This window comes from Dermacentor albipictus, chromosome 3 (assembly GCF_038994185.2).
Source record: "Dermacentor albipictus isolate Rhodes 1998 colony chromosome 3, USDA_Dalb.pri_finalv2, whole genome shotgun sequence".
Classification (NCBI taxonomy): domain Eukaryota; kingdom Metazoa; phylum Arthropoda; class Arachnida; order Ixodida; family Ixodidae; genus Dermacentor; species Dermacentor albipictus.
In genome coordinates, this window is record NC_091823.1 from 157,645,472 (window position 1) to 157,672,128 (window position 26,657).

Below are 26,657 nucleotides of genomic sequence, written 5' to 3' on the forward strand. Positions count from 1 at the left end.
ATCACTGTTGCGAAGATATAAAGTCCTCTAAAAATGAAATAGAAAATACACCAGGCCAATTGTATCCTGCAACCTACCATATCCAACCATATCCTACAACATTCAGAACAAAAGCCTACAGCACTCGAACAAGCAGCATATGATGCTAAACCTGCACTCATTGGAAAATGAGGTACTACAGTAGTTATAATGTTCAACTACATGTGCATTCAAAGCCCGTATAACAGGGCGAGCATGACAGATGCAGGTGTTGTACAGTTGCACAAACCGTGACAGGCCACGTAAAATTACCATCCCTAATTAAAGCTGCATCATCAGGACCCCTTTGGTACAAGACAACAACCGCACCTGCATTCCAAGAAATTAGCCCCACCAACTGCAGCTACCTGGTACCAGACCTGTTTCGCTTGTGCGAGGCCATCGGATTGTTGGCGCTCCCTTAGAAAAGAAAACAGTAAAAAAAAACTAGTGAGAACGATCAAAATTTTGTTACAAAATACAAGAATAATTAAGCACCTTATTTTCCTCGCCATATGAACGGAAATATTTTGCGCTTTGCCCCGCATAACAGCCCGCACGCAGTTTAGAGCTCAGGAGGCTCAAATGAATTCGTTACGAATGACACCTGCAACACCAGCTCGTAAAGGTAGGTGCGCTGCAAGAACACCTTCGGCGACGAGTAGTCGTCGTTTACGTTTTTGTGCACGCATGCTACTGACGAGCAGACTTCGGTTTACTTTCATTAGCAATAACGGTCACCAGCAAGGCCTACAACTTGTCGTTCACGCTTAATGGTCATTCCGTGCACCAGCTGCAAGTATCGCTAACCGCAAACTCAACTGTTCCGCTTAACCGTCGGGAGCTCTGCCTGAATGAAAACACGAAAAGGCTTCCCTTTTTGTTATAGCCAAGGCGGAGCACCGGTGCGGGATTCTGCTCTGTAGGCTTGTTGCCCAGAAAGTGCTCGGAGCAAACCTGCGTGTTACACGTATTACGTTAGTAGGGCGCAAAGTTGAACGTGGCACCAAAATATACACAGATCGAATACCCACTCGTGCATTTTCACTGGCTTGGTAGTTCTTCCTATTCACTGCAGCTATCCACCGGTGGCGCAGCTTGGCATTCTTGGTTGCGGATGGAAATCGGCGCAGGCTGAAAACACCGCACCGGCACGATTCCCTACGTGTGTTGTCCTCTTCGCAAACAGAGCTAAGCGACCTGCTCCTTTTCCGCTGGTTGTTTTGGCATCCAAACATGACGCAATGATGCCCAGTACAAAATAGCGCCGGTCGACCGGGCAACCCGGGTGCGAGAGTATGCGTTCGGTTAGTCTGGGTGCGAGACTAGCGTGTTCTGGTCCATACTTCGATTCGAAATTAAAACCGCCACTTTCCTGCCGCGGTATGGCCCGCTTCCATTTCTCGCGCTGCTCCTTGTTATTAGGTAAACAGAACAACGACGCCTTTTCGGTCGTGCCCTTGTAGCCGGAACGGCACCCAGGCACGCAACACGTGTTCGGCATCGTTGTCCCACCCCACCACTTCAACCAAACAGCCTAACACTCGAAAAATAGCACAGCACATGCACAGAACGCACCCGATCAGTCAGCTCGCCTCGCACTGCGCACGCACTTCGGTACGTGAACGATGCCCTCTGTGGCACAGTGGCGCCGCGTCGCGGCACCTTTGGGCAGCATATGAACCTCTCCCATAGCGTGACGGCGGAGTTTCGTGACCAGAAAAACATGGAAGGACTCTGGTAATACTCAAGTACTCATATTCAACTCATCTTTACATAGCAGTGCTTCAAGAGGTGTTTTTATATGTATTTTAAACCGGCCAACAGCTAAAAAAGTAATGATCAATAGATTCTCCTTCCTTGCAGAATTGACATAGGGGTTGTTTCACCAGATAAAACGTGCGCGAAAATATGTTTAGCCGGGATTACGGCAACGTAGTTTAGTAACTGTGAGCCCGATAACGTTAAACTACTCCACTCTTTTTATATTCCAATCTACTAACGTCAAGTTTACATAATCGCCGACGCAATCATCGGGCGGTGACCCGCAGTGGTGTTTGAACAGGCCAGCGGTGAGCCAGAACAGGCTCACCTCATTTATAGGAGGTCACTTATGTTTGGTTTCAAAGCGCATAACATTGCCTACCTTTACACTGTTTACAGGTTATCCTTACGTAATAGGCTGACCTCAGGCGAGGAGCACAGAGACGTGGTGAGAGTGTCGGTAGGGCCGAGCCAGCGCAGTGAACGTGCAGATAACTGGATGAGGAGGGCGGTGCCCATGTCTGCGATTGGTCTGCTTTCCCTCGCTAAGCTTGCGGTGGCTAGAGGAATATCGCGGCGGCGTGCAACGGAAGGCTCTGTATGCCACTCAAATGGATCCTCAGTAAAGATTAGTTAGCAGAGTGACGTCGTATACGTGGCCTAAAGCATCGACACATTATACTGCCACGCAAAATTTTTATTATACGACGATAAATTTGTTATTCCCGGCAGCTCTGAGTAGCCAGTGACAGAACGATTGGCGGGCAGCAATCTTCTATTAATTTCAGAACAAGGCAGTCTTGGACTATTAAAAAATATATATATTTTGTTTGGCACATTCTTCTATCTGTAATGCGTACGCGCTACATTGACGCGGTGAGTTTTCGCAGTTTTGTGGCGTCGCGTGACAAACAGGCGAGGTGGGCGCCACCCGAAACCTTTCACCCATAGCGAATGAGTGATAGTGAAAAAGGTGCAGATTCATAAGTAATTAGTTATGCATTGTTCGGTATAATCATGCATAATCAGTGTGGTCACGTCATATCAGATGAGGAGCAATCGCAGTGTTCCTGACGTCGCATGACAGGTAATGGAAAAGTACTGACCCCAAAAAATTTTCCACAATCGTGGAGGGCTTATTGCGAAAATGGAATAGAAAGCTTGGAATAGTTTTCCCTTATAGCGCCCTATAATTCAATTTGTATTGGGGGCACAAATTATTTTTCCAGGGAAACTTGAAATGTTGGAATCTGGTCAAGGACTTTATTCAAGGTTCGATGAAATTCTACGCGTTGAAAATTTCCGGTGCCTGTGCTGTGTGTACGCCTATATTGAGAGAATAGAAATCGTTATTCTATTCAGGGATGCTCGTGCTAACAAACTGGCCATTTCGTTCAAATGAAATCCAAGCTGACTCTTTCCCCATGGATAACAGTCTAATATGATTTAGCTGTGTCGGAATTAATGTCAGGAACGCTTTTGAGTCCAGTGAATTTCTTGAAGCTTTAAGTGAAGAACCAAAGAAAAGACACTTGGCGATAACCACAAATGTGGATGCTTTCATAAGGAGTTGGAGCAGCGCGAGAATCATCGCCAGAAGCTCAGTTTCCAAAACGGAAGTAAAATCCGGAAGTCTTGCAGAAAGCGACCAGCCGAAAGAAGGGGAGAAGGTGCACACCCCAGTTGTCTGCTCGCACACTGAAGCATCATGTAGATATTAAATTGTTAGTATATGCATCCGCAAGGTAATCTTGCAAGCAGCTGTTTAAAGGCTCCTTATCAGGCTCTATCGCAAACTTTGTAAACAGGAGCTTGTAGAACGCCGTGTAGAAAGCGTTCTGTCCAAATATTTTTGCAGCGAAGCTGTATAGCTCTACCGTCCGAGAAAATTTTCGTGTCGTTGTTGCGTGGTAAGCAAAAAACTCCCCATACGCAGGCCGATTCCGGAGATACTGCAATACCAGCCCGACCCGCGGCGGAGGTGAAGCAGGGGTTAAGAACTCCCCATACGTGCGCCGATCCCGAATGTAGTGCAATACCGGGCCGACCCGCGGCGGAGGTGCACTTAGCCTCCGCCGCGGGTCGGCCTACGTATGGGGAGTTTTTTGCTTACCACGCAACAACGATACGAAAACTTTGCAGCTAGCCTAGAAAATGAATGCAGCAGCTAGAATGCAGCAGCTAGAAAATTGTGCAACTAGCCTCCGCTAGGGGCCCACATACACATGTGAAGGGCACTGAGTTTTTTGTTTATATCGGTTCGGGGTTGGAGGAAACACAAGAAATTCAATTATACCGTTTCCGTAGCGTGAGGAGGCAAGCGCAACTGCCACAAGAGACAGCCTCCCGCTTTGCATCGACTGGCATCCGCAAGCGGCGCTCCTTTCCTGCTTTCGCCAGAGCCAAAGGACTGCGTCCCGTTCACGTGTTAAGCCGCGCCTCCTCAGTTTTTTTTCTCTTCCCTTCATCCTGCACGGCGCACTTCCAGTGGCCACATTGCGCGTCTCGCATTAGATGATAAATCGAATTCACGTGTCATGGTCGGTGATGTTTCAGGCAGTGCGTCTGGCGTAGAGGCGTTTCCGGGTGAAACCTTGACTCGAAACTCGGCTCCCTAGAAAGGAAGGAGGGGTTGTTCTCTTCTTCCTTCTCAGCGGGTGGTAACTACCAAGAGTGGTACAGTGTAATGGAATTAAACCACCACTTCGAAAGGATGGCTGCGCGGCCTTGTGTGCCAAATTTCAATAGTTTACGTGCCACGCAGCCCATAGAGTTTCACGCAATAATTGCTAGAGGGAGCCGGCGCTAGCGTGTACGGGAGATGCAATGGAAAATGGGAGAGGTTAATGGGAAATATGGGAAGATCGTTAATTTGCCTAAACTTCGTCCTTCTAACTTCAGACGGCTTGGTGACTTTGCAAACTCGTAATCTTCCACAACCTGCTGTGTAGTAAATAATAAAGAAGCGTTGTTAAAATTCCCCGACGGCAGGATGAGAACACAGGGCCTCTAGCACAAAGGCCCGCGATGACAAGCGATGAATTGTGTCGCTGGGGAAGCACGCACTTTTCGCAATGTATATATCGCAGAGGCTTCGCGCACAAAGATAAACTGGTACATTTTCACTGAACTGCGTCACTACGCACTCTAAAATAACATACCGCCATTTCGCAGCGACAGCCGTTGTGTCGGTTTTAGTCGGTAAAGCGGGAGCCCTAATAGCCTAGTGAAGCGCCTGCGATGAACAGCCGTACCGCGGCGCTGCGTTTCTATTCCCCTAATAGAGAAAGAGTGGCCATGACCCTCCATGGATCATGACCGACTTTATTGAGAATAGCACTGCAGCGCCCCTAGGCGACTTATCACGTATGAACGCCCTCATGCGTGCGACCTGCTTCAATGCACCGCTTCTAAGCTTTCGCCTCACTGTCGCCACTCGCGGCAAGAAGTGCAAAATTTAATAATTTGCTCGATCTCCGTTTGTCATCACAAATTTCTAGCGTTGAAAACGAAAAACAAATACTTAGAGAAAAAAAATGTTCATTATTTTATTTGTTGTATTTTAACGTATTCCTTTGAGTGAAAGTGTAGGTGCAAGAATGCGCCGCATGTACCCTGTTCGCATTCGATGGAGGAAAGAAAGATAGTGCCCGAAAGAAAAGGCACGCCCTTGACGCGCCCGGGAAAGGCGTGGCAAGCGGCTCACGGCAAGTGTGCAGACAGACAGTGGGACAGTCACGGCATCCCTAAGTTGCGATAATCCGTTGATAACAATACGCGGCGCTGGCGCGTTTCGTTGTGCAGCCTTCTGCGCTTGAAACGTGGAAGCAGCGTGCCACGCATGGTGCGCTCATGTTGTCATACGCGGCTTTTTGTCTACATATTTTTTTTGCCTGCACCTTCGGCGCGTTCCGCGCTATCTCCGTTCACTGACTGCCGTCCAGCAAACTCGGGTAAAACTCGGGTGAACGAGAAACCCGGCGCATCCTGCATAGCACCCCTGGACTAGTTTGTGAAATAGACAAAGCAGTACTATGGTTCTTCGTGAATCAAAATATGAGAGGGATAAAGATGACCTATTTCTAGTCACGCTAGAGTCGCGTTGATAATCTCTGACAATGAAGCGGCCGGCACGGTTTTGGACTGACTCGAGAGTCGCCATTAGGCAAGCTTGATGAAGTGACCAGATATGGGCTGCGAATTCCAGTTGTGACCTTACGAATGTCTAATAGGCGATTTGTCTGGTGAGGGCAGGAGCATCGCGAATTTTACGTTCAAGACAACCGAGCGGACGTGAGGCTTTGGCAGTTATTTTTTCGATGTGCGCCGACCATGACAGGTTAGGTGTAAGCAGAATGCCGAGCTACTTGTATGAATAGGTGAGTGTGACGTGGTTCTTATCCAGTGAGTAATCGAAAGCGGAAAATGTCTTTTTGCGGCTGAATGTTAATAGTTTGCATTTATCAGTGTTTAGGGTCATTTGCCAAGAAGAGCACCAGTTAGTGATACGGTCAAGATCTCGTTGGAGAGCGACGTGATCGAAAGGTGAGCAGGTTTGACGATAGATCACACAGACATCTGCGAACAAGCGAATGGATGACGTTATTTCGGATAGCAGGTCGTTAATATAGAAAAGAAAAGTAATGGTCTTTATAGGCTTCCTTATGGTACACCAGATGTTACATCGCTGATACCGGAAATAAAGTTATCGACGACGGTGAATAGCTTACGGAATGACAAGAAATCTCTTATCCAAGATAATGTTGGGGAATCTAGGTTTAAGCATGAAAGTTTAGCTATGAGACCTCAATGAGCAACGCAGTCGAAAGCCTTAGCGAAGTCTATGGAAACTGTCTGTGGGCCCGTATCCATAATTTAAAAATATCCGTTGTCAATTCGAATGGTTGCGTTTCACATGATAGCCCTTTTCTAAAACCATGCTGATGTTTAAAGAAGAACTTGCTAGTTTCCAAGTGATTTGCTACGTTTGAAAAGATTATGTGTTCTATTAACTTACCGGGAACGTAGTGATATTGGGCGGTTATTGTTCACAGCGCTTTTATCGCCAAACTTTAAAAAAAAGGTACCTTTACCGACCTTCCACTCATACGGAACTTCCCCTGTTGAGAGGGAGTGTAAACAAGCAAGAAAGGACTGTGCTAGAGGGTACTGCTGTATATCTTAAGATTTTTGAGTTTATAGCGTCCATGCCGGAAGACGTTGACAACTGAGGTTGTTGATCAGCTCAGCAACACCAGTGGTTAGTATATTGATGGGCGCCATGTATGTATAATCGAGTTCGGTGGGTGTTGGTATTTTCGAATGGTCCTCCTTTGTAAATACGGCCGTAAAGTAATTGTTACAGATAGATGCTGAAAGCTCTCGTACAATCGGCAAGCCAGAACTATCAAGTGTTTGGGAAATTTGGGAATCTTTAACGGGAGAGATCGTTCTCCAATATTGTTTGGGGTTGTTTTGAAGCAGTGATTGTAGGTCGCAAGAGAAAAACTTTCGCTTAGCTTGACGCAGAGCATTGCAGTAGGCTACATCACAAGACGTTTGCTTCAAGATACAGGCATGTCCACACAGCAGTCCTGTAAAGACGCTTCTTTTTTGTATTTTTAGGGTACAAAGAGCTTTACTGAACCATGGTTTCGATGAGTTAACGCGAAATGAAACCTTTGGTATATGCGCATGTGCTAATTCCATTAACTTTTCTTTGTACAGCCATCCATTCTCGTTCACTGTCCGCTCAGAAAAAGTTGCTAGGAATGACGACGTGAAGTTTTCCAAACCATTGTTAATAGCGCTGACGTTTGCTCTTTCGTAATCAAATATTTCTTTCGTGTTCAGGTGACGTGAGCATGAAGGTTTATGAACTGTGAAGTGTAATAGCCGGTGGTCACTGAACCCATCCACAAAAGTGATAGTGGTAACCGCCTCGGGCGCGGACGATGGAACAAGATCCAAAATGTTATTGATACGAGTTGGTTTGCCTGTCAATTGCACAAGTGAAAAATCAAGTGTTAGTTGAACGAACTCTCAAGATGCACGTGATTGGCCTCGCAAGATTTGCCAGACAATGTCTGGAAAGTTAGTCACCAAGAAGAAAAATGTCAGCTTCGTTATGTTTGGGTAGAATAAAGGTAATGTTTTCGTGCAATTCGGAAATGAAATCGTAGGAGCTGTCGGGTGGTCTGTAGCATACACCATAAATTGCATTCGATTGGGGAAATAATACGCAGAGCCACAGAATTTCGAGACTCGAAGGAATCGGCACAAGAAATGATGTGATATGTTTTTGTTATGCCGAGCAATACTCCACAACCTCTTCTGTCGTCCCTATCTCTGCAATAGATAAGGTCAACATTAGAATCGGGTAATACTTCTCCATCCGTAATTTCAGAACTGAGCCAAGTTTCCGTAAGTGCCAGTATGTCGCATCCACAGTCATCTAAGTATGACGAAATTTCATCGCGCTTCTTGGCTTCACGGTGCTTTAGGCCCTACCGGGCGCACCGCATTCACTTGGCGTTAGCGGCCCGCTCGTCGTCGTCCATTTCGACCCGCCGTCGCCGCACGTGTTCCCGTTGTTGCTGCCGCCGACGATATAGACGGGCACGCTGTCCTTCGTCCGTGAGGAAAGAGCTACTCGATGGGCCCGATTGCCATTAGCACTTCCGTTCTCTTCTTCGGAGCGAACGATACGCGTCCTGCCCAAAGCGCGGCTAAAGTACAGCTGATAACGTCGCTAGGGAAGAGTCTACGTCACGAGAGAATCACGTACGGGAGAACAACACAGGGCAAGCGCCAACTTCATCTATCTTTATTCACTGGAAAATCGGCAGATATAAGGAAAATCACAGACTTCCACTCGAGGACCACAATGCATCACCTGGCGAACTGTTCAAGACATGACATTTCGCTTCTAAAGACGGTCACAAAAGTACCGCTAACACAGTTTCTTTTTCCTCTCTTCTTGATATGGAATGCTTCCAAAACTTCACGTGCCTTTGTATTTCTGCTTGTGCCAAGAATCTTTATCTCTCGGAACCGTGCTTCACACTTCTTGCAGTGGAGGCATTGTTTTGGTGGCGAATGTCCTGCCGCCCGGTCAGACGCAGTGCAAGTTGCGCAATGTTGCGAAAGACGCGCACCTCCTTCTTCTTTCAGTGACCGCACATGTTCAGCTGCGCGGTCACTGCGTGGTTCTGTATGTACGTAGGATGGCCCACGACGTGAAAGAGGTGGCAAACAGACGCGGCGTTCCAGCTGTGTTTTCCATTACTCGGAAACAAGCACAGCTCTGCGCCTGCGTCGCGAGCGAGGGTACGAGGAGCAGAAAGCATGGCAAGCAGTTTGTATACTGCTGCAACGGTGTGGTATATGAAATGAAGCATAACTGCGAGTCGGCCTAGTTGGAACATATTCATATTGATACTTTTTTGTGCGCAAACAAACAGGGACGACGAATAGGGGCAACACAAGGACGAGCGCTTTCTAACAACTGGTTTATTTTTGAAGAACTACTTACTTAAATACCCACAGAACTGCGCGATCTAGTCAACAGAGCACCCTACAGCGCATATGATACCCGCTGATCTGCGCCATCAAGTCAAAAGAGCAACGTCAATATTACATATAACACTTGTGATAAAAACGACGTGGACAAAAGCCACCTGGTCATACTAAAAACAGCAAAGTGCATAAAAACAACCACTTACAATAAAATGCGTTAAAGATGTGATGATAGAAGCGAATTTTCTTTATCTAACAATGAAACAGAAGGATGGCTGATGCATTTATCTTTTTGTTTTTCTATCCAGTATGCTTCCACGATTTCCCTAGCGGTTTGATTCCTATGCCTGTATAAAATGTCTGTGCTAGTAAGACAAGGGGAGCAACCATGTTCTTGGCAATGCATTGCCAAATGCGTACTAGGGCGACCTTTAAGGCTAGACAAGTGCTCCCTTAACCTAGTGTTAATGCATCTCCCAGTCTGCCCTACGTACACATGACCACACGTCATAGGAATCCGGTAAACAACGTTCTTCGCGCAATCAACAAATTGGGTCTTGCGCGGATGTTTAACAGTGCATTCTTTCTGTACATCACCCTTACTTTCAAACTTCTTTTTAACCTTGGAACACACACTACCTATTTTGTTTCTTGCCGAAAATACTACTTTTACTTCATAACAACCAGCCACTTTTTTAAGTCTGTGTGAAAGGCCGTGCACATACGGAATCACTGAAACATTGGAACCTCCATCCTTCTGCCTTTGATTCTTTGTGCATTGTGCTTTATCCTTGTTTAGTTCTTTCATTAGTCTAGCACACGTCGCCAGCAACACAGCGAGCGGGTACCCAGCCTTTTTCAACCTGTCAACTTGCTCAAAGAATGCAATCTTTACAGTGTGGTGGCAGAGCACGGGTATTAAGCTGGTTCCTGAAACTTGGGGAATGCCCTGATGAGGTGTTGTTAGTGACCGGATGGCTGCCCCCGTCTGCAGGACACGGGAGAAGAATGATCAAGATCCTGCGATCAGAGAGCCGGAGACAGGTGAGACATTTCAAAGAATGTCTAAAGGCTGTTTCACATGCTGCGACTGCAACGACGAAAATCGGTGCTGTCGCACGCGTCGCAATGCGATTTTTAGAGGGCTCATTTCACATGATTGCGATTTCAACAATGCGACTGGTGCGACGCCCAGGGTTGCTTACTGCCAGGTTTCGTGGCACACGCTGCATAATTCTTTTATTGTAGTGAATAAAACAATTACACTGTAATATTATTGACTTCTTTTGATTAGAAGCAAATAATATGTACGTTTACTAATTTAAAATGTTAGTTAAGATTTGTCTTGGAGTGCGCGACGGCGGTTTTGGTAGTTCAGTGCGACATGGCGCGCGTAAACAGCTGTTCGCAGGTGGTTCTGCGCCGTGTGTTGTCTCATCTGCCTTCTACGACCGTTTCGTTCTGCCTGCGCTACAACAATCTCCAAGATGACCTATCGACCAGTTCATATTGCTACCCTCACCGCATATGCAGTATTTGGAATTCGGCTGCCACGAAGTCGTCGTGTCAGCCCAACAAGATCCTCGCGCTACCCGTGCTCAGCGCCAGCCTCTGAAGAAATGATGCGTGTATATTGCCCGTGATTGCGCATATGTGGTGCCTGCTACTAGCCATATTCTTACGCCAAACGCAACAAGAAGCACCAACCCGAAAGCACGCGTGTGCCACTGAACGAAGCCTCAAATGATCTGTGTGATTACGACGTGGAATGAAAATTGTGTTGTGAAATTCAACCTTAGCGCTTGCCTGGTTCGTCCATCGCCGTGCTTGCGCTGCGAATATATATATACATATATATATATATATATATATATATATGGGAGCCCTCTCTAAATATTTCTAAAGGCGCAAAAGCCGACGCATCAAATGTTTCGAGCAGTTACCGTCACTTTTGTAGAAACCTGTACGTTGTAACATAGCATTCTAAAAGACAGGCTTCTCGTCCACTTTGTTGTCCCGTGTCTCGCGCTGGTAGTATACTCGGAACTTCTAACAAGAAGACCATATCAATACGCGCTATTCATACTGCAGGATCGTAGGCCCACTGCAGGCGCACTTGCCGTAGAATTTTTCAGCTTTCTGCTCAGCCTCGCACGCCTCTCACGGTTAGCCTGTTTTGTGGAAATAAATATTATTATTATATTATTGTTATTAAATATTATAGTTTCTTCACTGTAATTTATAGCAATCATCCAGATTTCTTAAGCTAGTCATGCATTCAACCTGTATTAGATCAACATTGTTACGACATGCTTATGGGAGTCATTTCAAACTAGATTGCTCAGCCAGAGAAAGTACAAATGCAAGCCTCAATGTTTATTCCAATTTGGTATTCCTAAACAGATTATATTGGCAGAATTTTATGCCTGCTTGCATTTCCTGCAATTCAATGTTCAGAGCTGGAAAAACTGATTCCTTTTCTTGCTGTCGAATGGCTGCTTCAATGTCGATAGCAAGCTATAATTATTCATTTCGAAAGTGTTAAGCAATGACTATATGTCTAAGCTTATCAATGCGTTTTTGTTCCACGAACACAATTAAGTTTTCTCTCTCCCTCTCATTGACAGCCATGGAATGAAACCGTTCACTTTCATAAGTATCAGGATGCAAACATTCTGGAGTTTGTCCTGAGCATTTGTCTGCATCCTATAGAGTGCATGTTTGTATCAAGTTCTCGTGTTACAATCGCAGTGATCTACGCATATTGTTATATTGCAACAAACAAACTTATTTCACTTTGTTTTCAAATCTACAATGTGGCCATGCAGTAATGACTGCATTAATAAGCAAAAAAGAAAACTGCAGATTCAGTGTACGTGTTGGAATCTATGCGAAGTGAAGTTTTTGTCAAGTGGTCAAATAAATGCTGGTAAAGTAACTGCGATATATACAATTTGTCTTATATTCAACAATCCAACATGTCATCTTTTGCAAGGTTTGCTTATGCACCGCATAGGTCACAACCTTAATGTCATGTAATCTTTATGCATTACACTGTTCACAAACCATACCGAAACGCAAACGGCAGTTAATGTAGATGCACGCTCCGAGACATCAACACAGTGACGTTTGTTGAGCAAGGAATGGTGCGAGGTGTGTGCAGATGAATGAATGACGTGCTTATGTACTTATTTATTTATATACCTCGCAGGCTGCAAGGTTGGAGTATTATGTAAGGGGGAATAAAAAAGTTGTTACAAAAGGAAGAAGGGCACAACATTAAGAAAAACACCAGCAAAAAAAGCAGTACCAATACATTGCATCAACTAGCCCAACGTGTTTTACTGGCACAACATTATACAATACTTAACAAACAATAACAGATAAAGTTACTGCACATGCACCCTGTACAGACGGTAAACCAGCGAAGCTGAAATGTGCAGCCCTGGTGTTTATCACTGGGCTAATTCCAATGGTTTATTCAAGTCTTTCTATATTATTGGTTATGTCTGTGTTTCTTAATGAGGTTATGCACATGTTTGGCTTGGGTTTATCACATTGTTTGTTTGGAATGCCACACATTGCACTTTGCAAGATCTCCATCATGGAAAGTGCAATGAGTGGTTCATTGTGTTAATCCAGCGGGTCCATCAAAGTCTTTCTGGATTATGTTACGCACTTGTGTTTTGTAATGCATTAATCATAATGTTTATGACTCAGTTATGCACTGTAGTTACGAAGTGACACACCGGGGCTGCACATTTCATTTAATTAAATACAGGGACACATTTTCGAACCTCTTGGGAAGTCGGAGAGAGACTACTGCACGCGCACTCTGCTGCTAGAGAGAAACGACGTCACTATCGGTCTAGCCAATGGCCCACCACACCTTCACTGCGAGATAATAATGACATCATGATCTTGTCTTAACCCCATCCCTCTCTGTGTCCCTTCCCTGCAATAATACGCAGATAAATGTATGTTTGAAATGCATAAGCATTTCTATGTCTACCCAACACGAAATGTCTCCGTCCATCATGCAAGACGAATGCAATGGCTCACACCCCCTTAAACAACGGCTCATACCTCTACACTAGGGTTTTTGGGATCGGACCGTGAGTGTTTCGCCTAGGCATACACAGCTTCACTGTAAAAAGAATGAGCACCTTTCTGCTAGAGACCAAGACAATCATGAGGTGTATTAACAAATGAAAGTTTATTGAACATGCCGAGTAAATGCTGTTCGAGAAGCAATAAATCAAATTTACACAAAAAGCAGAAGCAAGCTCTGATGTGTGTCCATACAGATCCCAACAGGAAACGCATCCATCTCTGAAGGTGTAACAGCAACCATGCTGACACAAGATTCTCCCAGTGTATTTGCATCTACAGCATCCATAATTTCTCTAGGCAGCCGATCTCGACAGAATGCTAGCTTCTTCCTCAACAATGCACTCTCCACATCTGAGCGTGCATTGTAGAGGAAGAAGCTAGCATTCTGTGCAGATCGGCTGCCTAGAGAAATTACGGAAGCTGTAGATCTAAAAACGCTGCGTTAATCTTGTCATCACGGCCTCCGTTAGAAATGGATGCATTTCCTGTCAGGAAACGCACATGAATTTTTGCTTCTCCTTTTTGTGTATGCTCAGTCTATTGCTTGTCAGCGAGCATTAACTCGGTGTGTACATTAAACTTTTGATTGTTAGATCATCTCTGTTTTCTTGTTTGTCCTATGTGTTCTCTGGTGCCATTTGCAGCCAGGCTATTCGTTTTTTTTTTCTTTAGACTGCAACAAGTCACTTTAATGGCCGTCATGATACGTTATAAAATCTTTTATTTGGCCAATGTAGCAAGAACGTACAGTGTGAAGCAGTAAGAACAGGTTATGCTAACTTCTAATTAAAAGGTTTATTGTGAAAATGCAATGATATATAAAGGTTACCACAAAGTAGTACAACAATAAAACCTGATAAAGACTAGCGCTTGATGAAACCAAACATAAAAGCAGGAAAGGGATAAAATACATATAGATATACAAGACCAGGGAAAAAAAACTGTGATCACCAAGTGTGCATGTGGCTACCTTCCAGGAAACTCACTTTTTTCCCAATGGCATGGAACTGGAAGAATGTGCTTGCATAAGCAAGCTGTCAGTCTGTTTATTGGAATAACAACAGTGTTTCTTGAAAGGTGCTGGCATGCAGGATTGGCAATTGTAATGATTTTTTCCTGCACTTGGAATTTTTCTCTATTTTCTTTCTGTAGCATTTTTATTTATGTTTGGCTGCATCAAGCACCAATTTTTATCTATCTTTCAAAGATGTCTTTCTTTTTCTGGGGAAAACTCGGGGAAGGCAGGAGATGAAAATTCAAGACGATGAGCAACATGAGAACAAGGTGAAAGTAGGAGCCAACGTTTCCAAACGTGGACCTTGAAGAAGACAAGTCCACTAGTCGAGACGTTGGCTCCTGCTTTCACCTTGTTCTCGTTTTGCTCATTGTCCTTTTTTTTCTGGTAATTTGTATAACTCGCCACATTTTTACAAATGAACGTCAGTTGAAAGTTAGTCCTCATCCATATCTAGTGTCATCCTGTTGATACTGCTTCATGCTATGCACTCTTGCAACATTTGTGTGCGTGTGTGTGCACACGTGTGGATTTGGATGTGAGATCGGGCCCTTGGGCAGAGGTATCATTCTTCTCCTGTACAGCCTTATGAATTCATTAATCATAGTGCAACAGAAATGCAATGGACAGGAACGAAGTGAACACACAGAGCGCCTCATTCTTGTCTGTTGTCTATCTGTTGCACTTTAGTTAATAATGAATACACACAAACTCATCTAGTTTTCAGTTATTATGTCAGGCTTATAAGCCCGCTTGTGTCCTGGAATATTTGCATGGCTATGTATCCTGTAATTTAATTACTGGCCATGTGCTTGCAAGTCGCGTGTCAATCTCCTGATTTTCCTGACAATCTTGTGTGATGTGCAGGCCCAGACAGTTTCTGGTGAATCCATGCAGGGTGTTGTGCAGGGTGTTGTGCAGGGTGTAATCTGCACTACAAGTACTGCTTTGATTGCGTTCAGTTCAGCTTTTCTAAGTGTAGCATGACCTGGAATGGTACTCACTTATATGGGGTTTAGTTTTATGTAGTGTCATACTACTGTTACACTGCTATTGCCAGATCAGTGTACTAATGAGCCTTATGTTTGCTTGCATCTTCATGATTAGCAACCTCCTCTGTGTGTTTGGCAGTTGCATATAGTCTCCTGGCCTAATTGTTTACCCCCATATTCCACGGTATGGGCCTGTTGTGTTTCAAGTTCAGGTACTCCCGAGGTTGTGTTTCTGAAGGGAGGGGTAGTCGTCTTTGCATCTCATATGCTAGCTGGCATAGTATCTTGGTACGAGGTTCTGAGCTCTTGAGACAAAGAATTTGTGCTGCAGGCAGCAATTCTACTCTGTCTAGGTGCTTGTTCGTTAGCTCTTTCTCATAGAGGTCTTCAAGCATGGTACAGTTGGAAAGACCTGTTATTACTACCCGATGCCTGTATTCGATGAGTTGTCTTTTTTGTGTGCTGCAGGTAATTCATACCGTACCATACCTTGGACACAAGCAAAGCATCTGCGATTTTCTATAGTATCCACTCGTCCACCCCCATTATTTCGAGATTATTCTTTTTACCAGGTGTGGAAGTTGCGTCCAGGCATTGCATACTTGTTTCACCCACATGCTGGTTCTGCCGTCATGGGCTTACACTTGCTGAGGATTTGTGGACATTGACTTGCGGGCATATTTGTCCAGCTATGTGGATCACAATGTGCAATCTGGGGTAGTTCTTGATTCTAGCCTTTCTTTTTTTCCGACGTCGATATGAGCTGACTTATCAGAAAGCGAGAGGCCAGACTGGCCAAGAAAGTCTGCAGTGTTGTTGAGGGCTTGTTGCATCATTCTTGATTTCTGTATAAGATAGCTTTCACATAGACTGTAATACGCCATAGGCTGTAGTGTTTCTTGTAGTATGCCCGTGTTGTTGGTGTGTGTGGGCCAAATGTACCTCCAACTCTGACCTGGAATTTTCTGTCTTGCAGAAAGTTACTGTTTAAGTGCTCTACCAGAAATGTTTTGCTCATCGTTCCTCTTATGAGAGCAGCATAAGGTACTGCTGTTAAAAGCCTCTTCATTCTTTCATAAGCGGTATTACACAATGTCCTGCGATAAAGTTTCTGCTGCTTATGGCCCACTCATAACTGCCAGAAGGGACAACTCTTGAAAAAGGTTTTCTTTGTGCTATGTGTGCGATGTAGTATGAGCATTCATGCCTTGACATTTATACATCTGTAGAACCAGCTTCCTGACACAGTACTTGCTATACCTGATCATGCTTATTTGTGCAGTGGTGTTGAACAATACATATTGACGCAATGAATATTTACACACTCGAATTATCACGAAAGATGGTTGTTTTACAATTCTGCCCTTTGCTTTCTATTGGTGTTAGATTTTGCATAAGCATGCTGTAGTATTTTGAAGTGTAAAGGTTCAATAAAAGGTGATGAACTAAATCTAAGTGCAAGAGCTTTTTTTCTCACCTACGACTTCCATCGAAATGCGACTTCCATGGCTGGCATATCAATCCCTTGCCTTGAGTTAGCAGCAGAATGCTATAGCCACAGTGGCAGGTGAACAAATTGAAGAACAATATTTCTGTCTATAACTTTTTTTCTTGCCTGTATGTAAGTAAAGTTTGGAATAAGTTTGTCATTGCAAAAAAGCCCAGTATGTCGTCTTTTATTGAATAAACCACATATTGTGTATAGTTGAAATGCAGAAATTTGTTCTAAAATCCTCAGGTGATGTATGTTCTTGCAAGTAGCATGGTATTTCATTACTTATAAAGATAGTAATCGCAGCGGATATCGTTATATGGTTTTACACACTAATATATGTGATCACAAACTTATTAGAAACTTACTATAAACATGTAAGGCATGAATGTTTCTGCACACTTGACCAGCTATGAACGTGCAAGAACTGCTTGTACCGGCTGACTTCACAGCACAGCTCGATTTTCTTTTGTTCAGCGTGTCGTTTTATACTATTTTATCCCCACAAGAACAGGCCGTTTGCCTGCTTTTCGCATTGTTGCACGAGTTCTACATAATTGTGCAGGAGGGTACGTTGTCACTGTGCCACTATAGCAAGCAATTTACTTAATATACTAGTTGTACAGTTAGTTACCTTGCAGAGCAAGTGTTCATACAGATGCAGTAAGGATACAAAGTCCGCAACATAGTCAATGTTTATCGATTTTCGTGCATGAAAAAAAAAATTCTCCAGAGTAGAGGTGCAACTTAACGTGCATGTAATATTTTATTCAAGCCACGGATTTAATGCTATCGTAGCAAATTCATTACGATAGCCTACACTTTTGCTCTGTCAAATTTAATAAGAGGCAAGATAAGCTTTCAAGATGCATCGGAAAATTCGTGATTGAAAACCGACAAGAAAACGCAACTGAACGGTACCGCGTTCAGCGCAACGTTGAAACTTCGGGTACTTTGCTGTCTTGTCATTTGCCCTTGCCGAGGTTGAAATAATTCAAGCTGCTCCGTAAGCGCGATTTTTGCAAGCTACTCAACAAAAGAAAATTGTGACAACCTCGTCGTCTGCTGGGGATCGAACACCTCCTAGCACTGACAACTCGCAAAGGCGTACGAAGCAAACGTGAAATGGCACTTCATTTGCAGTGTAGCGTGTCAACAAACGCATAGCAATCGGAGAATGCAATCTGCGGTACAAGTTTTTTATTCTCCCTTCGCGTACGTACCGAATTCGACGATCCCCGTTTCCGCGCATTGCACTTGCCGGACGAAACGCCATTTTCCAAAACAAACCGGCGAAATAGCTCCGTTGACAGCTCTCCGCGCAATTTCGACGGAAAATCGCAGCGATCGGTGCGACGGTGCGACTGTGCGACCAACCGGTTGGTCGCAGCCGAAAATCGGGGGGTCGGCACTGCGACTGCGATTTTCATCGCAAACGACGGAAATCGCACTTCCGGTGCGACGAAAATCGCATCATGTGAAACAGGCATAAAGGTGGCCTGTTCGTCTGCTTCCGGTGGCCTTTTTGACGTGAAGGCTTTTCGGGACTGGTGCAGACAGGCAAATATAGTGACTGAGGCTATATGGAACGATGTTCGTCGAAAATTGCCAAAGAAGAAGAAAAGGGAAGTGCCAGAGGGACGCCTTCTAATACTAGGGGGTGCAACAGTGGAAGAACGGCATCAACAGGTTCTCAAGTTGGGACCAAAGTTCTGCGTGGAACCAAGGATCGACATCGTCGACAGGTTGGCACTTACAAGGGACATTGCCAGGAGTGTACCGGAGAAAGAAAAAGATCGATGTGTGGTGGAATGTGTGGACGTGGTGGCTAAAGCTTCGGTAAGCGATAGATCCAGGACCAATGTTGATAGGACTGCTAAGTATTTAGTTGAGAATAATCTGCGTGTTATTCAAGCAGACAAGGAAGGCTTCCTGGTTGTTGTACCAAATGAATGTTACTTAGAAAAAGCTTTCCTAGCGGTAAACAAGTGCTTTAAGAAATGTGATGTGAATGTAGATAACGTTAAAAAGAAAGCGGTGGAGCTATTGGAAAAATGTGACCAAGATAAGCTTGCGTCACCTGTAAAGAACTCAAAAGGAATGAAATTGGAGATATTTTTTACGGCAAAAACCCACAAGCAAGCAATTCCGTTTAGGCCAATTGTGTCCGAGAGAGGGTGTTGGCAATTTCTGGTCGCGGAGTTCTTGCAAAAAATGTTGAATTCCCTAGAAGTGCAGGATCCGTACTTATTGAAAAACTCTGAAGGCCTTGTGAATTGTTTGGCACTAGATAGTACAAGCTGCAGCTGGGGATTCAGCATAGATGTTCAAGATCTTTACTATTCCTTACCGCAAGGGCCCCTAATGTGCAGTGTAAAAGATTGCATAACAAAGGAAAATGACGAGGTGTCATTCCGCAATACGTGCGGCATGGCCGTTGAATCCTTTCTTGAACTTCTGCATTTTTATTTAGCGAATACTCATGTAGGGTTCTGTGGTGAAACTTATATACAGGCAAGGGGTGTGTGCATCGGGTCAAAGGTAGCTCCCATCCTAAGTAGCATTTTTTTGGGAAGCATAGACAGAGAGCTGGCAAAAGATTTAGAAGGTGTAGTAAGTAAGATATACAGGTATGTCGATGACTACTTGATTTTAGGTTGTCCTGTAGACAAGGGTGCTTTCAGAAATAGGGTTGTAGAAGCCTTCAATTCTCTGGGAAAGGGCTTAACATTTACTTCGGAAGTACCGGTAGATAAGAGGCTACAGTTTCTTGATGTCAAGTTAACATTCCTACCGGAACATGTGTGTTGGTCTTTCTCACCCCGAGCTGGAAAACCGCTAATGAACTATGCCTCAAACCATTCCAGGCTTGTGAAGAATGGAATAGTCATTTCGTGTTTCCGGTCAGCGTTGTTGAAGTCATGCCACCACACTGTAAAGATTGCATTCTTTGAGCAAGTTGACAGGTTGAAAAAGGCTGGGTACCCGCTCGCTGTGTTGCTGGCGACGTGTGCTAGACTAATGAAAGAACTAAACAAGGATAAAGCACAATGCACAAAGAATCAAAGGCAGAAGGATGGAGGTTCCAATGTTTCAGTGATTCCGTATGTGCACGGCCTTTCACACAGACTTAAAAAAGTGGCTGGTTGTTACGAAGTAAAAGTAGTATTTTCGGCAAGAAACAAAATAGGTAGTGTGTGTTCCAAGGTTAAAAAGAAGTTTGAAAGTAAGGGTGATGTACAGAAAGAATGCACTGTTAAACATCCGCGCAAGACCCAATTTGTTGATTGCGCGAAGAACGTTGTTTACCGGATTCCTATGACGTGTGGTCATGTGTACGTAGGGCAGACTGGGAGATGCATTAACCCTAGGTTAAGGGAGCACTTGTCTAGCCTTAAAGGTCGCCCTAGTACGCATTTGGCAATGCATTGCCAAGAACATGGTTGCTCCCCTTGTCTTACTAGCACAGACATTTTATACAGGCATAGGAATCAAACCGCTAGGGAAATCGTGGAAGCATACTGGATAGAAAAACAAAAAGATAAATGCATCAGCCATCCTTCTGTTTCATTGTTAGATAAAGAAAATTCGCTTCTATCATCACATCTTTAACGCATTTTATTGTAAGTGGTTGTTTTTATGCACTTTGCTGTTTTTAGTATGACCAGGTGGCTTTTGTCCACGTCGTTTTTATCACAAGTGTTATATGTAATATTGACGTTGCCCTTTTGACTTGATGGCGCAGATCAGCGGGTATCATATGCGCTGTAGGGTGCTCTGTTGACTAGATCGCGCAGTTCTGTGGGTATTTAAGTAAGTAGTTCTTCAAAAATAAACCAGTTGTTAGAAAGCGCTCGTCCTTGTGTTGCCCCTATTCTTCGTCCCTGTTTGTTTGCGCACAAAAAGTATCAATATGAGTATATGAAATACCGTTGACCTGCGGGAAAACCGGTGTGGGCCAAACGGGTGGATGCGTGAATGACCGCGCAGCTGAACATATGCGGTCGCTGAAAGAAGGAGGCGCGCATCTTTCGCCACATCGCGCAACGCCAACAATGCATGAAGGAGACTGAGGCCATCGGCGGGGCTTCTCCGAGGTTTCGACGAGTGCAGGAGGGCAAGGTAATGAAATGCCTGCACATGTAAGCAGAGTGTAGAGAAGAGGGTCAGAATTCCCTTTCAAGGTCCCCAACGAAAAAACACCTCCGCGGAACACGGGCGATGCAAACCGTGTCTATCACGGCAGGTACCGTCAGCATTAGCGCTGGCCGCAAGATCTGCCCCGAACGCCTATTGTTGCTGCGCACTGTGCAATCACCACGACAACGCCATAAAGGACTGCCGCCTCGCTTATAATAACAGCTGTTTTTTTTTTTAATATGGCTGAGAGGAACACGTCGAACGAAAGTGCCGCAACGCAGCGGTACTCAAGTGCGTACACTGCTCGAGACATCGCGTTTCAGCACTTTGATCCATATGGAAACGAAACGTCGGTAGCCCGTCTCCCGAGAACAGTTACACACGAGTCAACCACCAGACTACGAAAAGTTACAATGCATGAAGCACAAGTGCTCCGTACCATCAATGCGACGTGGACACCTATACTGGTGCAGACGGCATCAGTGCAGTAACTCCGCGTTTGTGCGATTGGTGCTTCAGGTCAGCAGCCAGAGAACGTTCATTTGATGCGACCTGTCAACAAGGCTCGCCCTGCCATCCCTCGGGGCACAAGACCTCCCTTTGCCGACATTTAGCGCTTCTAAGTATTCGCGCCTTTACAGTTGTCCAAGCGCCTGGTTCAAACTCTCCAGTCATTTTCACTCCCGTGACATCCAGCTAGAAGAGTTGGAGTTACCTGAAGTCTGCATCACGAATAATCTAGCCATCGGGCAAGATCTCTCCGCACCCTTGCAGTAAGGCAATGTGCGTCTCATGTGAGCACTAAGCACTGATCGACCGAGATCGACAATCCGTGTTCTGACTCTCCGACTACTATTGGCGTTTCGTGACTGGAAGGACAGAACGCTTAAGCAGCGACCTCCTTGGCTCGCTGACAGAAGAAGTCACAAACAGAAATATGGCTCTCAGCAGTCTTTCAAGTCATATTTGGACATAAGTAATCCAGTTCATCGTTGAAGCCACTCGGTTTTGCTACACATTTTAGCTCTAAAGCTACAAAATCTTATTTGAGATATTACTGCATCATAAACGAGACGAAATCATGACGCAATTCTTCATCGGCAACGGTATGATCGCATCCTTGATAATTCCGCAAATTTGCCAACAGGCATTAAACGATGTGTTATTTTTATTCTACTATGTGTATTGTACTATGTCTATGTAGTGACCGCGGAACCGGATCATGAGACTGAAAAAGAATAAGAATGGGCTGGGGTGCGTTTGGCAGGCGTTCTAAGATCATGAACAGCAGGTTGGCATTATCCCTGAAGAGAAAAGTGTATCACAGCTGCGTCTTACCAGTAATCACGTACGGGGCAGATACCTGGAGGCTTACAAAAAGGGTTTTAGTAGCAGGCCGGATGCTCCATTATCCGGCCGACCTCTCCATTCATTAAACTACTTCTTCTACTTAAATTGAGCATGACGCAACGAGCTATGGAAAAAAGAATGATAGGTGTAACGTTAAGGGATAAGAAAAGAGCAGATTGGGTGAGGGAACAAACACGAGTTAATGAAATCTTATCTTGAAACTTATTGTGCGCAACAAACAGGGACAAAGAATAGAAGAAACACGAGGACGAGCGCGAGGACGAGAAATCTTAGTTGAAATCAAGAAAAAGAAATGGGCATGGGCAGCACATGTAATGAAGAGGGAAGATAACCGATGGTCATTAAGGGTTACGGACAGGATTCCAAGGGAACGGAAGCGTAGCAGGGGCCGGCAGAAAGTTAGGTGGGGACAGGTGGGTAGGTAATTAGGACAAGTTAAGTGGATTAGGTGGAAAGTTTCCAGGGCCAACATGGTCACAATTAGTACATGACCGGGGTAGTTGGAGAAGTATGGGAGAGGCCTTTGCCCTGCAGTGGGCGTAACCAGCTTGTTTTTTATGATGATGATGATGATGATGATGATGATGATGTCTAACACAACGCGCTCTTCTTGAACAGCAAGCCTTTACAGCATTTATATGCGGTGCGCATGCCACACGTTGCGACACAAAACTGTTTTCTGCTTCACATTTGTACAAGGTATCGTCATGCTTAGTTACCCTCCTTACTTGAAAATGCAACTGTTCTACCGCGCTCTTGCCCCCTTGCGAGCGCCCGACTACGCGCATACCCGCCGTAGTGGATTGCGCTCTTTCGCTTCGCTAGAAGCTACCAATCTCCAAGTGCCCCCGGTCGATCAGGTCAGGTTCTCCTTGGCGCGCATCGGGCAGCCACTTCTCGTGACCGTTTAGCTCTTGATTCGTGTCGGCAACACTGTAGCTATGGAGGCGGGCCAGATGAGTCAGGTGAGCACCTGGTCCGAGGTGAGCCCCTGGTCCGAGGTGAGCCCCTATTCCGAGGTGAGCCCCTGGTCCGAGGTGAGCCCCTTGTCCGAGGTGAGCACAGACGCGAACCAGAGTGAGGATGACAACCACCCTATCATCATTGTGGGACTGTGCTGCTTCCTCCTTATTCTACTTATACTGCTGCTGCTGTCATTAAGCGGAATCTTCAGCAGTGCTTTTGAAGAGAGTGAAGAAGCTGGCAAGACCGAACCAGCCGTCTACGTGAATCAGCGCGGCGGTGGCGGCGGAAAATCGTCGCCACCGGCGACGCCGAATCCTGCCACGGCGACGAGCGGGAGCACGACCAGTCCGCACACTACTACTCCGGCAACGACCAAGCCAACGCCAACCACAACGACAGAGGACAGCTGGCTCTACAGCCAGGACTATACGCTACCAATCTGGACCCATCTGCACAAGTACCTGTGTCCCTTCTGGGCGGACAAGCAGGGCTTTCGCAGCCACCGTCGCACGTACGGAATCGCCTTCTTCCCGTACATGTTCTGCCACTACGCCATGTACTGCTGCTACACTCTCGACCACAACATGCAGCTGCAGCCTGAGCTACCTGACGTGGACCTTCCGCCGAGGGACGCCGTGCGCCGCATGGCCAACTTCAAGGCGGAAAACCCTTACCTGAAGGTGTGGCTCGTTGTTCGCGGCCCGGACTCGGCGTTTCTCAGGCTGCTGAACAACTCCAACAACGAGAAGGCCACGTTCCAAAACAACGCGCTCGCCTGGATGAAAGCAAACAACTACGACGCCATCCGCATGTGGTGGAACAACGCGCCCGACTCGCTTAACCGCAGTCTGGCAGAGCTCTACAATGACACCAACGATGTTTTCTTGCAGCACAATAACCGCACGTTCGGCTTTGTCTTTCAATACGGTTCCTACGAACGGGCATCGTACAACACGAGCAAGCTGGCGCACAGACGGGCTTACCACACCATCGTGTTGTACCACGAGTACCCGCGTAGCCTCACCAACCAAAAGGTGACGACGTACACCGTTCGGGAATTGAAAGTCTACTCGCAAAAGCTGAACCAAACAGACCGCCCCGCCTTTTGCCACTTGTATCCATTTGTGGCACTGACATACAAGATCGACCCGGCTAAGTGCGAGAACGGAAGCAGCAGCAAGCCGTACGACATCGATCCACTCGGATATGGGCCTCCGGGACCACTCACCAAGATGGCGGGCATCCTGTCGCTGCCAGAAGTGTGCGACATCCTGGACTCCTCGTGGAACCAGACCACCGTTATCGCCGACAGTGGGTATTTTCGTCCAGATTATCATTTTGCCTGCAAAGGCGAGGATGCCATCGCTTACAATGATGGAGAGGACGTGTACTACAATGTGAGGGCACTGGACGAGGAATACGAAGAAGAGGTGTTCGGCGTGATGAACCCCGAGTACGACGACTTCCCCGGTGTGTGCCCACCCCCAGTCGGGAATAATCGGAGTTTTCCCACTGTGCAGGCGGCATTCCAAGTATACCCCCATTGATGCATTACGGCGTTAAGGCTGCAGGCAGTTTCCCAACTGCAACGCTTGTATAAAACGTTGCAGCGTTTTCTTGAGCAATTGGGTGTTATGTGGATTCTTTGCTTTATCTTGCTTACGCAAGGCTGCCTTTTGTCACATATACAGCTGAATTTCGAATTTTCAGTTGTCTTCAACAAATGATCCGTTTTAATCAGATTGTTTTGGTGGGTTTTTCCTTTATTTTGCCAAACGTTCCGGGAGGCGCCTATAATGTATTTTTTTTCTTTTCCTTTCGCTTTTCTTTTTTTTTTACCGTTACGACGCAACAAACACTGCGTGGGTGGCCTATCATGGTTTGCGTAAACATAAAATGCTCGATGTAGACACTGAGAAATGTACGTGATTGTTTATTTAAATAACACCCCAGTCTGCTGAAGTCACGTCATGTGACCCAACTTCTAATATTTAGTTCTGATTATGATATGATTCCACGTGCACTTTGGTGGCACTTGACCAAGATTTCGAAGAAGAGGTGTTCGGCGTGATGAACCCCGAGTACGACGACTTCCCGGGTGTGTGTCCACCACCAATAGGTATTAACGGCAGTTATCCTATTATTATGAAAGATGCGTTCCAGCTAATGCGACATCCATGATGGTCTTTAAGAATACTTTTCCGTGATCTTTAAGAATACTTTTCCTTTTTTGCCTTTCGCACTTTTTTGGCTACAAGTGTGACACCTGTTACACTGCATCGTGCTTTTATTTATCCTTTTTCACTCTTCTGCACCGCTTTAACAGAGCATGGATGTTTGTTTGTTTCAGATTTTTTTCTTGTTTTTTGCTCGGACGTCACGTTTCATGAACTGCTGTCCCAGGGTGTCTACCAACCGGGAAAACCGGGAAAACCGGGAATTCTCAGGGATTTTGAGTAGTTTGGAAAAACTCAGGGAAAACTCAGGGAATTTGGGCTTCTATCAGGTAAAATTAGCTGTAATTTTTTTAGACGGTCAAAAGTCGCGGTAATGCTGGCTCGAGAAACAGACAGGACTCGTAACGAATCGTCGTCGGCTGGAGGAGTTGCCAGTGTACAGTCAACGACCGACTTTCCGGATTCCCAATAACTCGGACGGCTTCGCGGCACCACCACGTACCCCAAAGAGTCAATGCATCATAACGTCTGAAATTTCAGACGCAAGAACTCTTCGCCGTCCGACTTTCTAAACGTTTTGCGTGATCGCAGGTCCGAGACGGCAATAATGAAAACCACCACCGCTGCTATTTTGATTACCTCGCCGCCTTGAACCGGTGCTCTCGCACGCAGATGCACTGGCAGCCGTAACCACCACTGCGGCAACGCTAGGCCTAGCTGCTTCGACGTTCACTGTTAAGCTTCTTGTCGTTCGGTGCCGTGTTTCTTCATTTCTCCGCTGACAGCAATAATTTTGTCTTCGAAGGTTGGAAAGCACAGCGCATTGCATAATGCTCTTTCCCGAAAGTCTGCTTCGCCTCATTACAGTCATGTAACGCGGTGAAGCGTAACAAGCGTAGGAAGGGGCAATTGTCGCGGCACACTGTATGTATTCCTTAATTTTACACGTGTGCACCCGCCCTCACCTGTCACAGTAGGAGCACCGATATGCCTAATAAGTGCACTGACAGGCATTGTGAGCTTTTTCAGACGTACATGTGTCGATTTTAGCCCTTAAGGGCAGTCAAAGACATGAATTTATTTTTTCGGAC

The 26,657-nt window shown here is 45.6% G+C and overlaps 1 protein-coding gene across 2 annotated transcripts in view; it reads left to right on the top strand.

Moving 5' to 3' along the window:
• The window catches only part of LOC139057638 (uncharacterized), a 146,932-nt gene extending 121,605 nt beyond the window's left edge, over nucleotides 1-25,327 (top strand). The window contains exons 1-2 of one of the 2 annotated variants that reach the window (XM_070536224.1): nucleotides 23,235-23,406; nucleotides 23,443-25,327. In XM_070536224.1, coding sequence (XP_070392325.1) covers nucleotides 23,365-23,406; nucleotides 23,443-24,936 — 1,536 coding nt within the window. In that variant the 5' untranslated portion in view covers nucleotides 23,235-23,364 and the 3' untranslated portion in view covers nucleotides 24,937-25,327. Of the gene's footprint in view, nucleotides 1-23,234; nucleotides 23,407-23,442 lie in introns of those variants that run through there. The other variant, XM_070536223.1, reaches the window with a different exon arrangement.
• The last annotated feature ends 1,330 nt before the right edge of the window (nucleotides 25,328-26,657 follow it).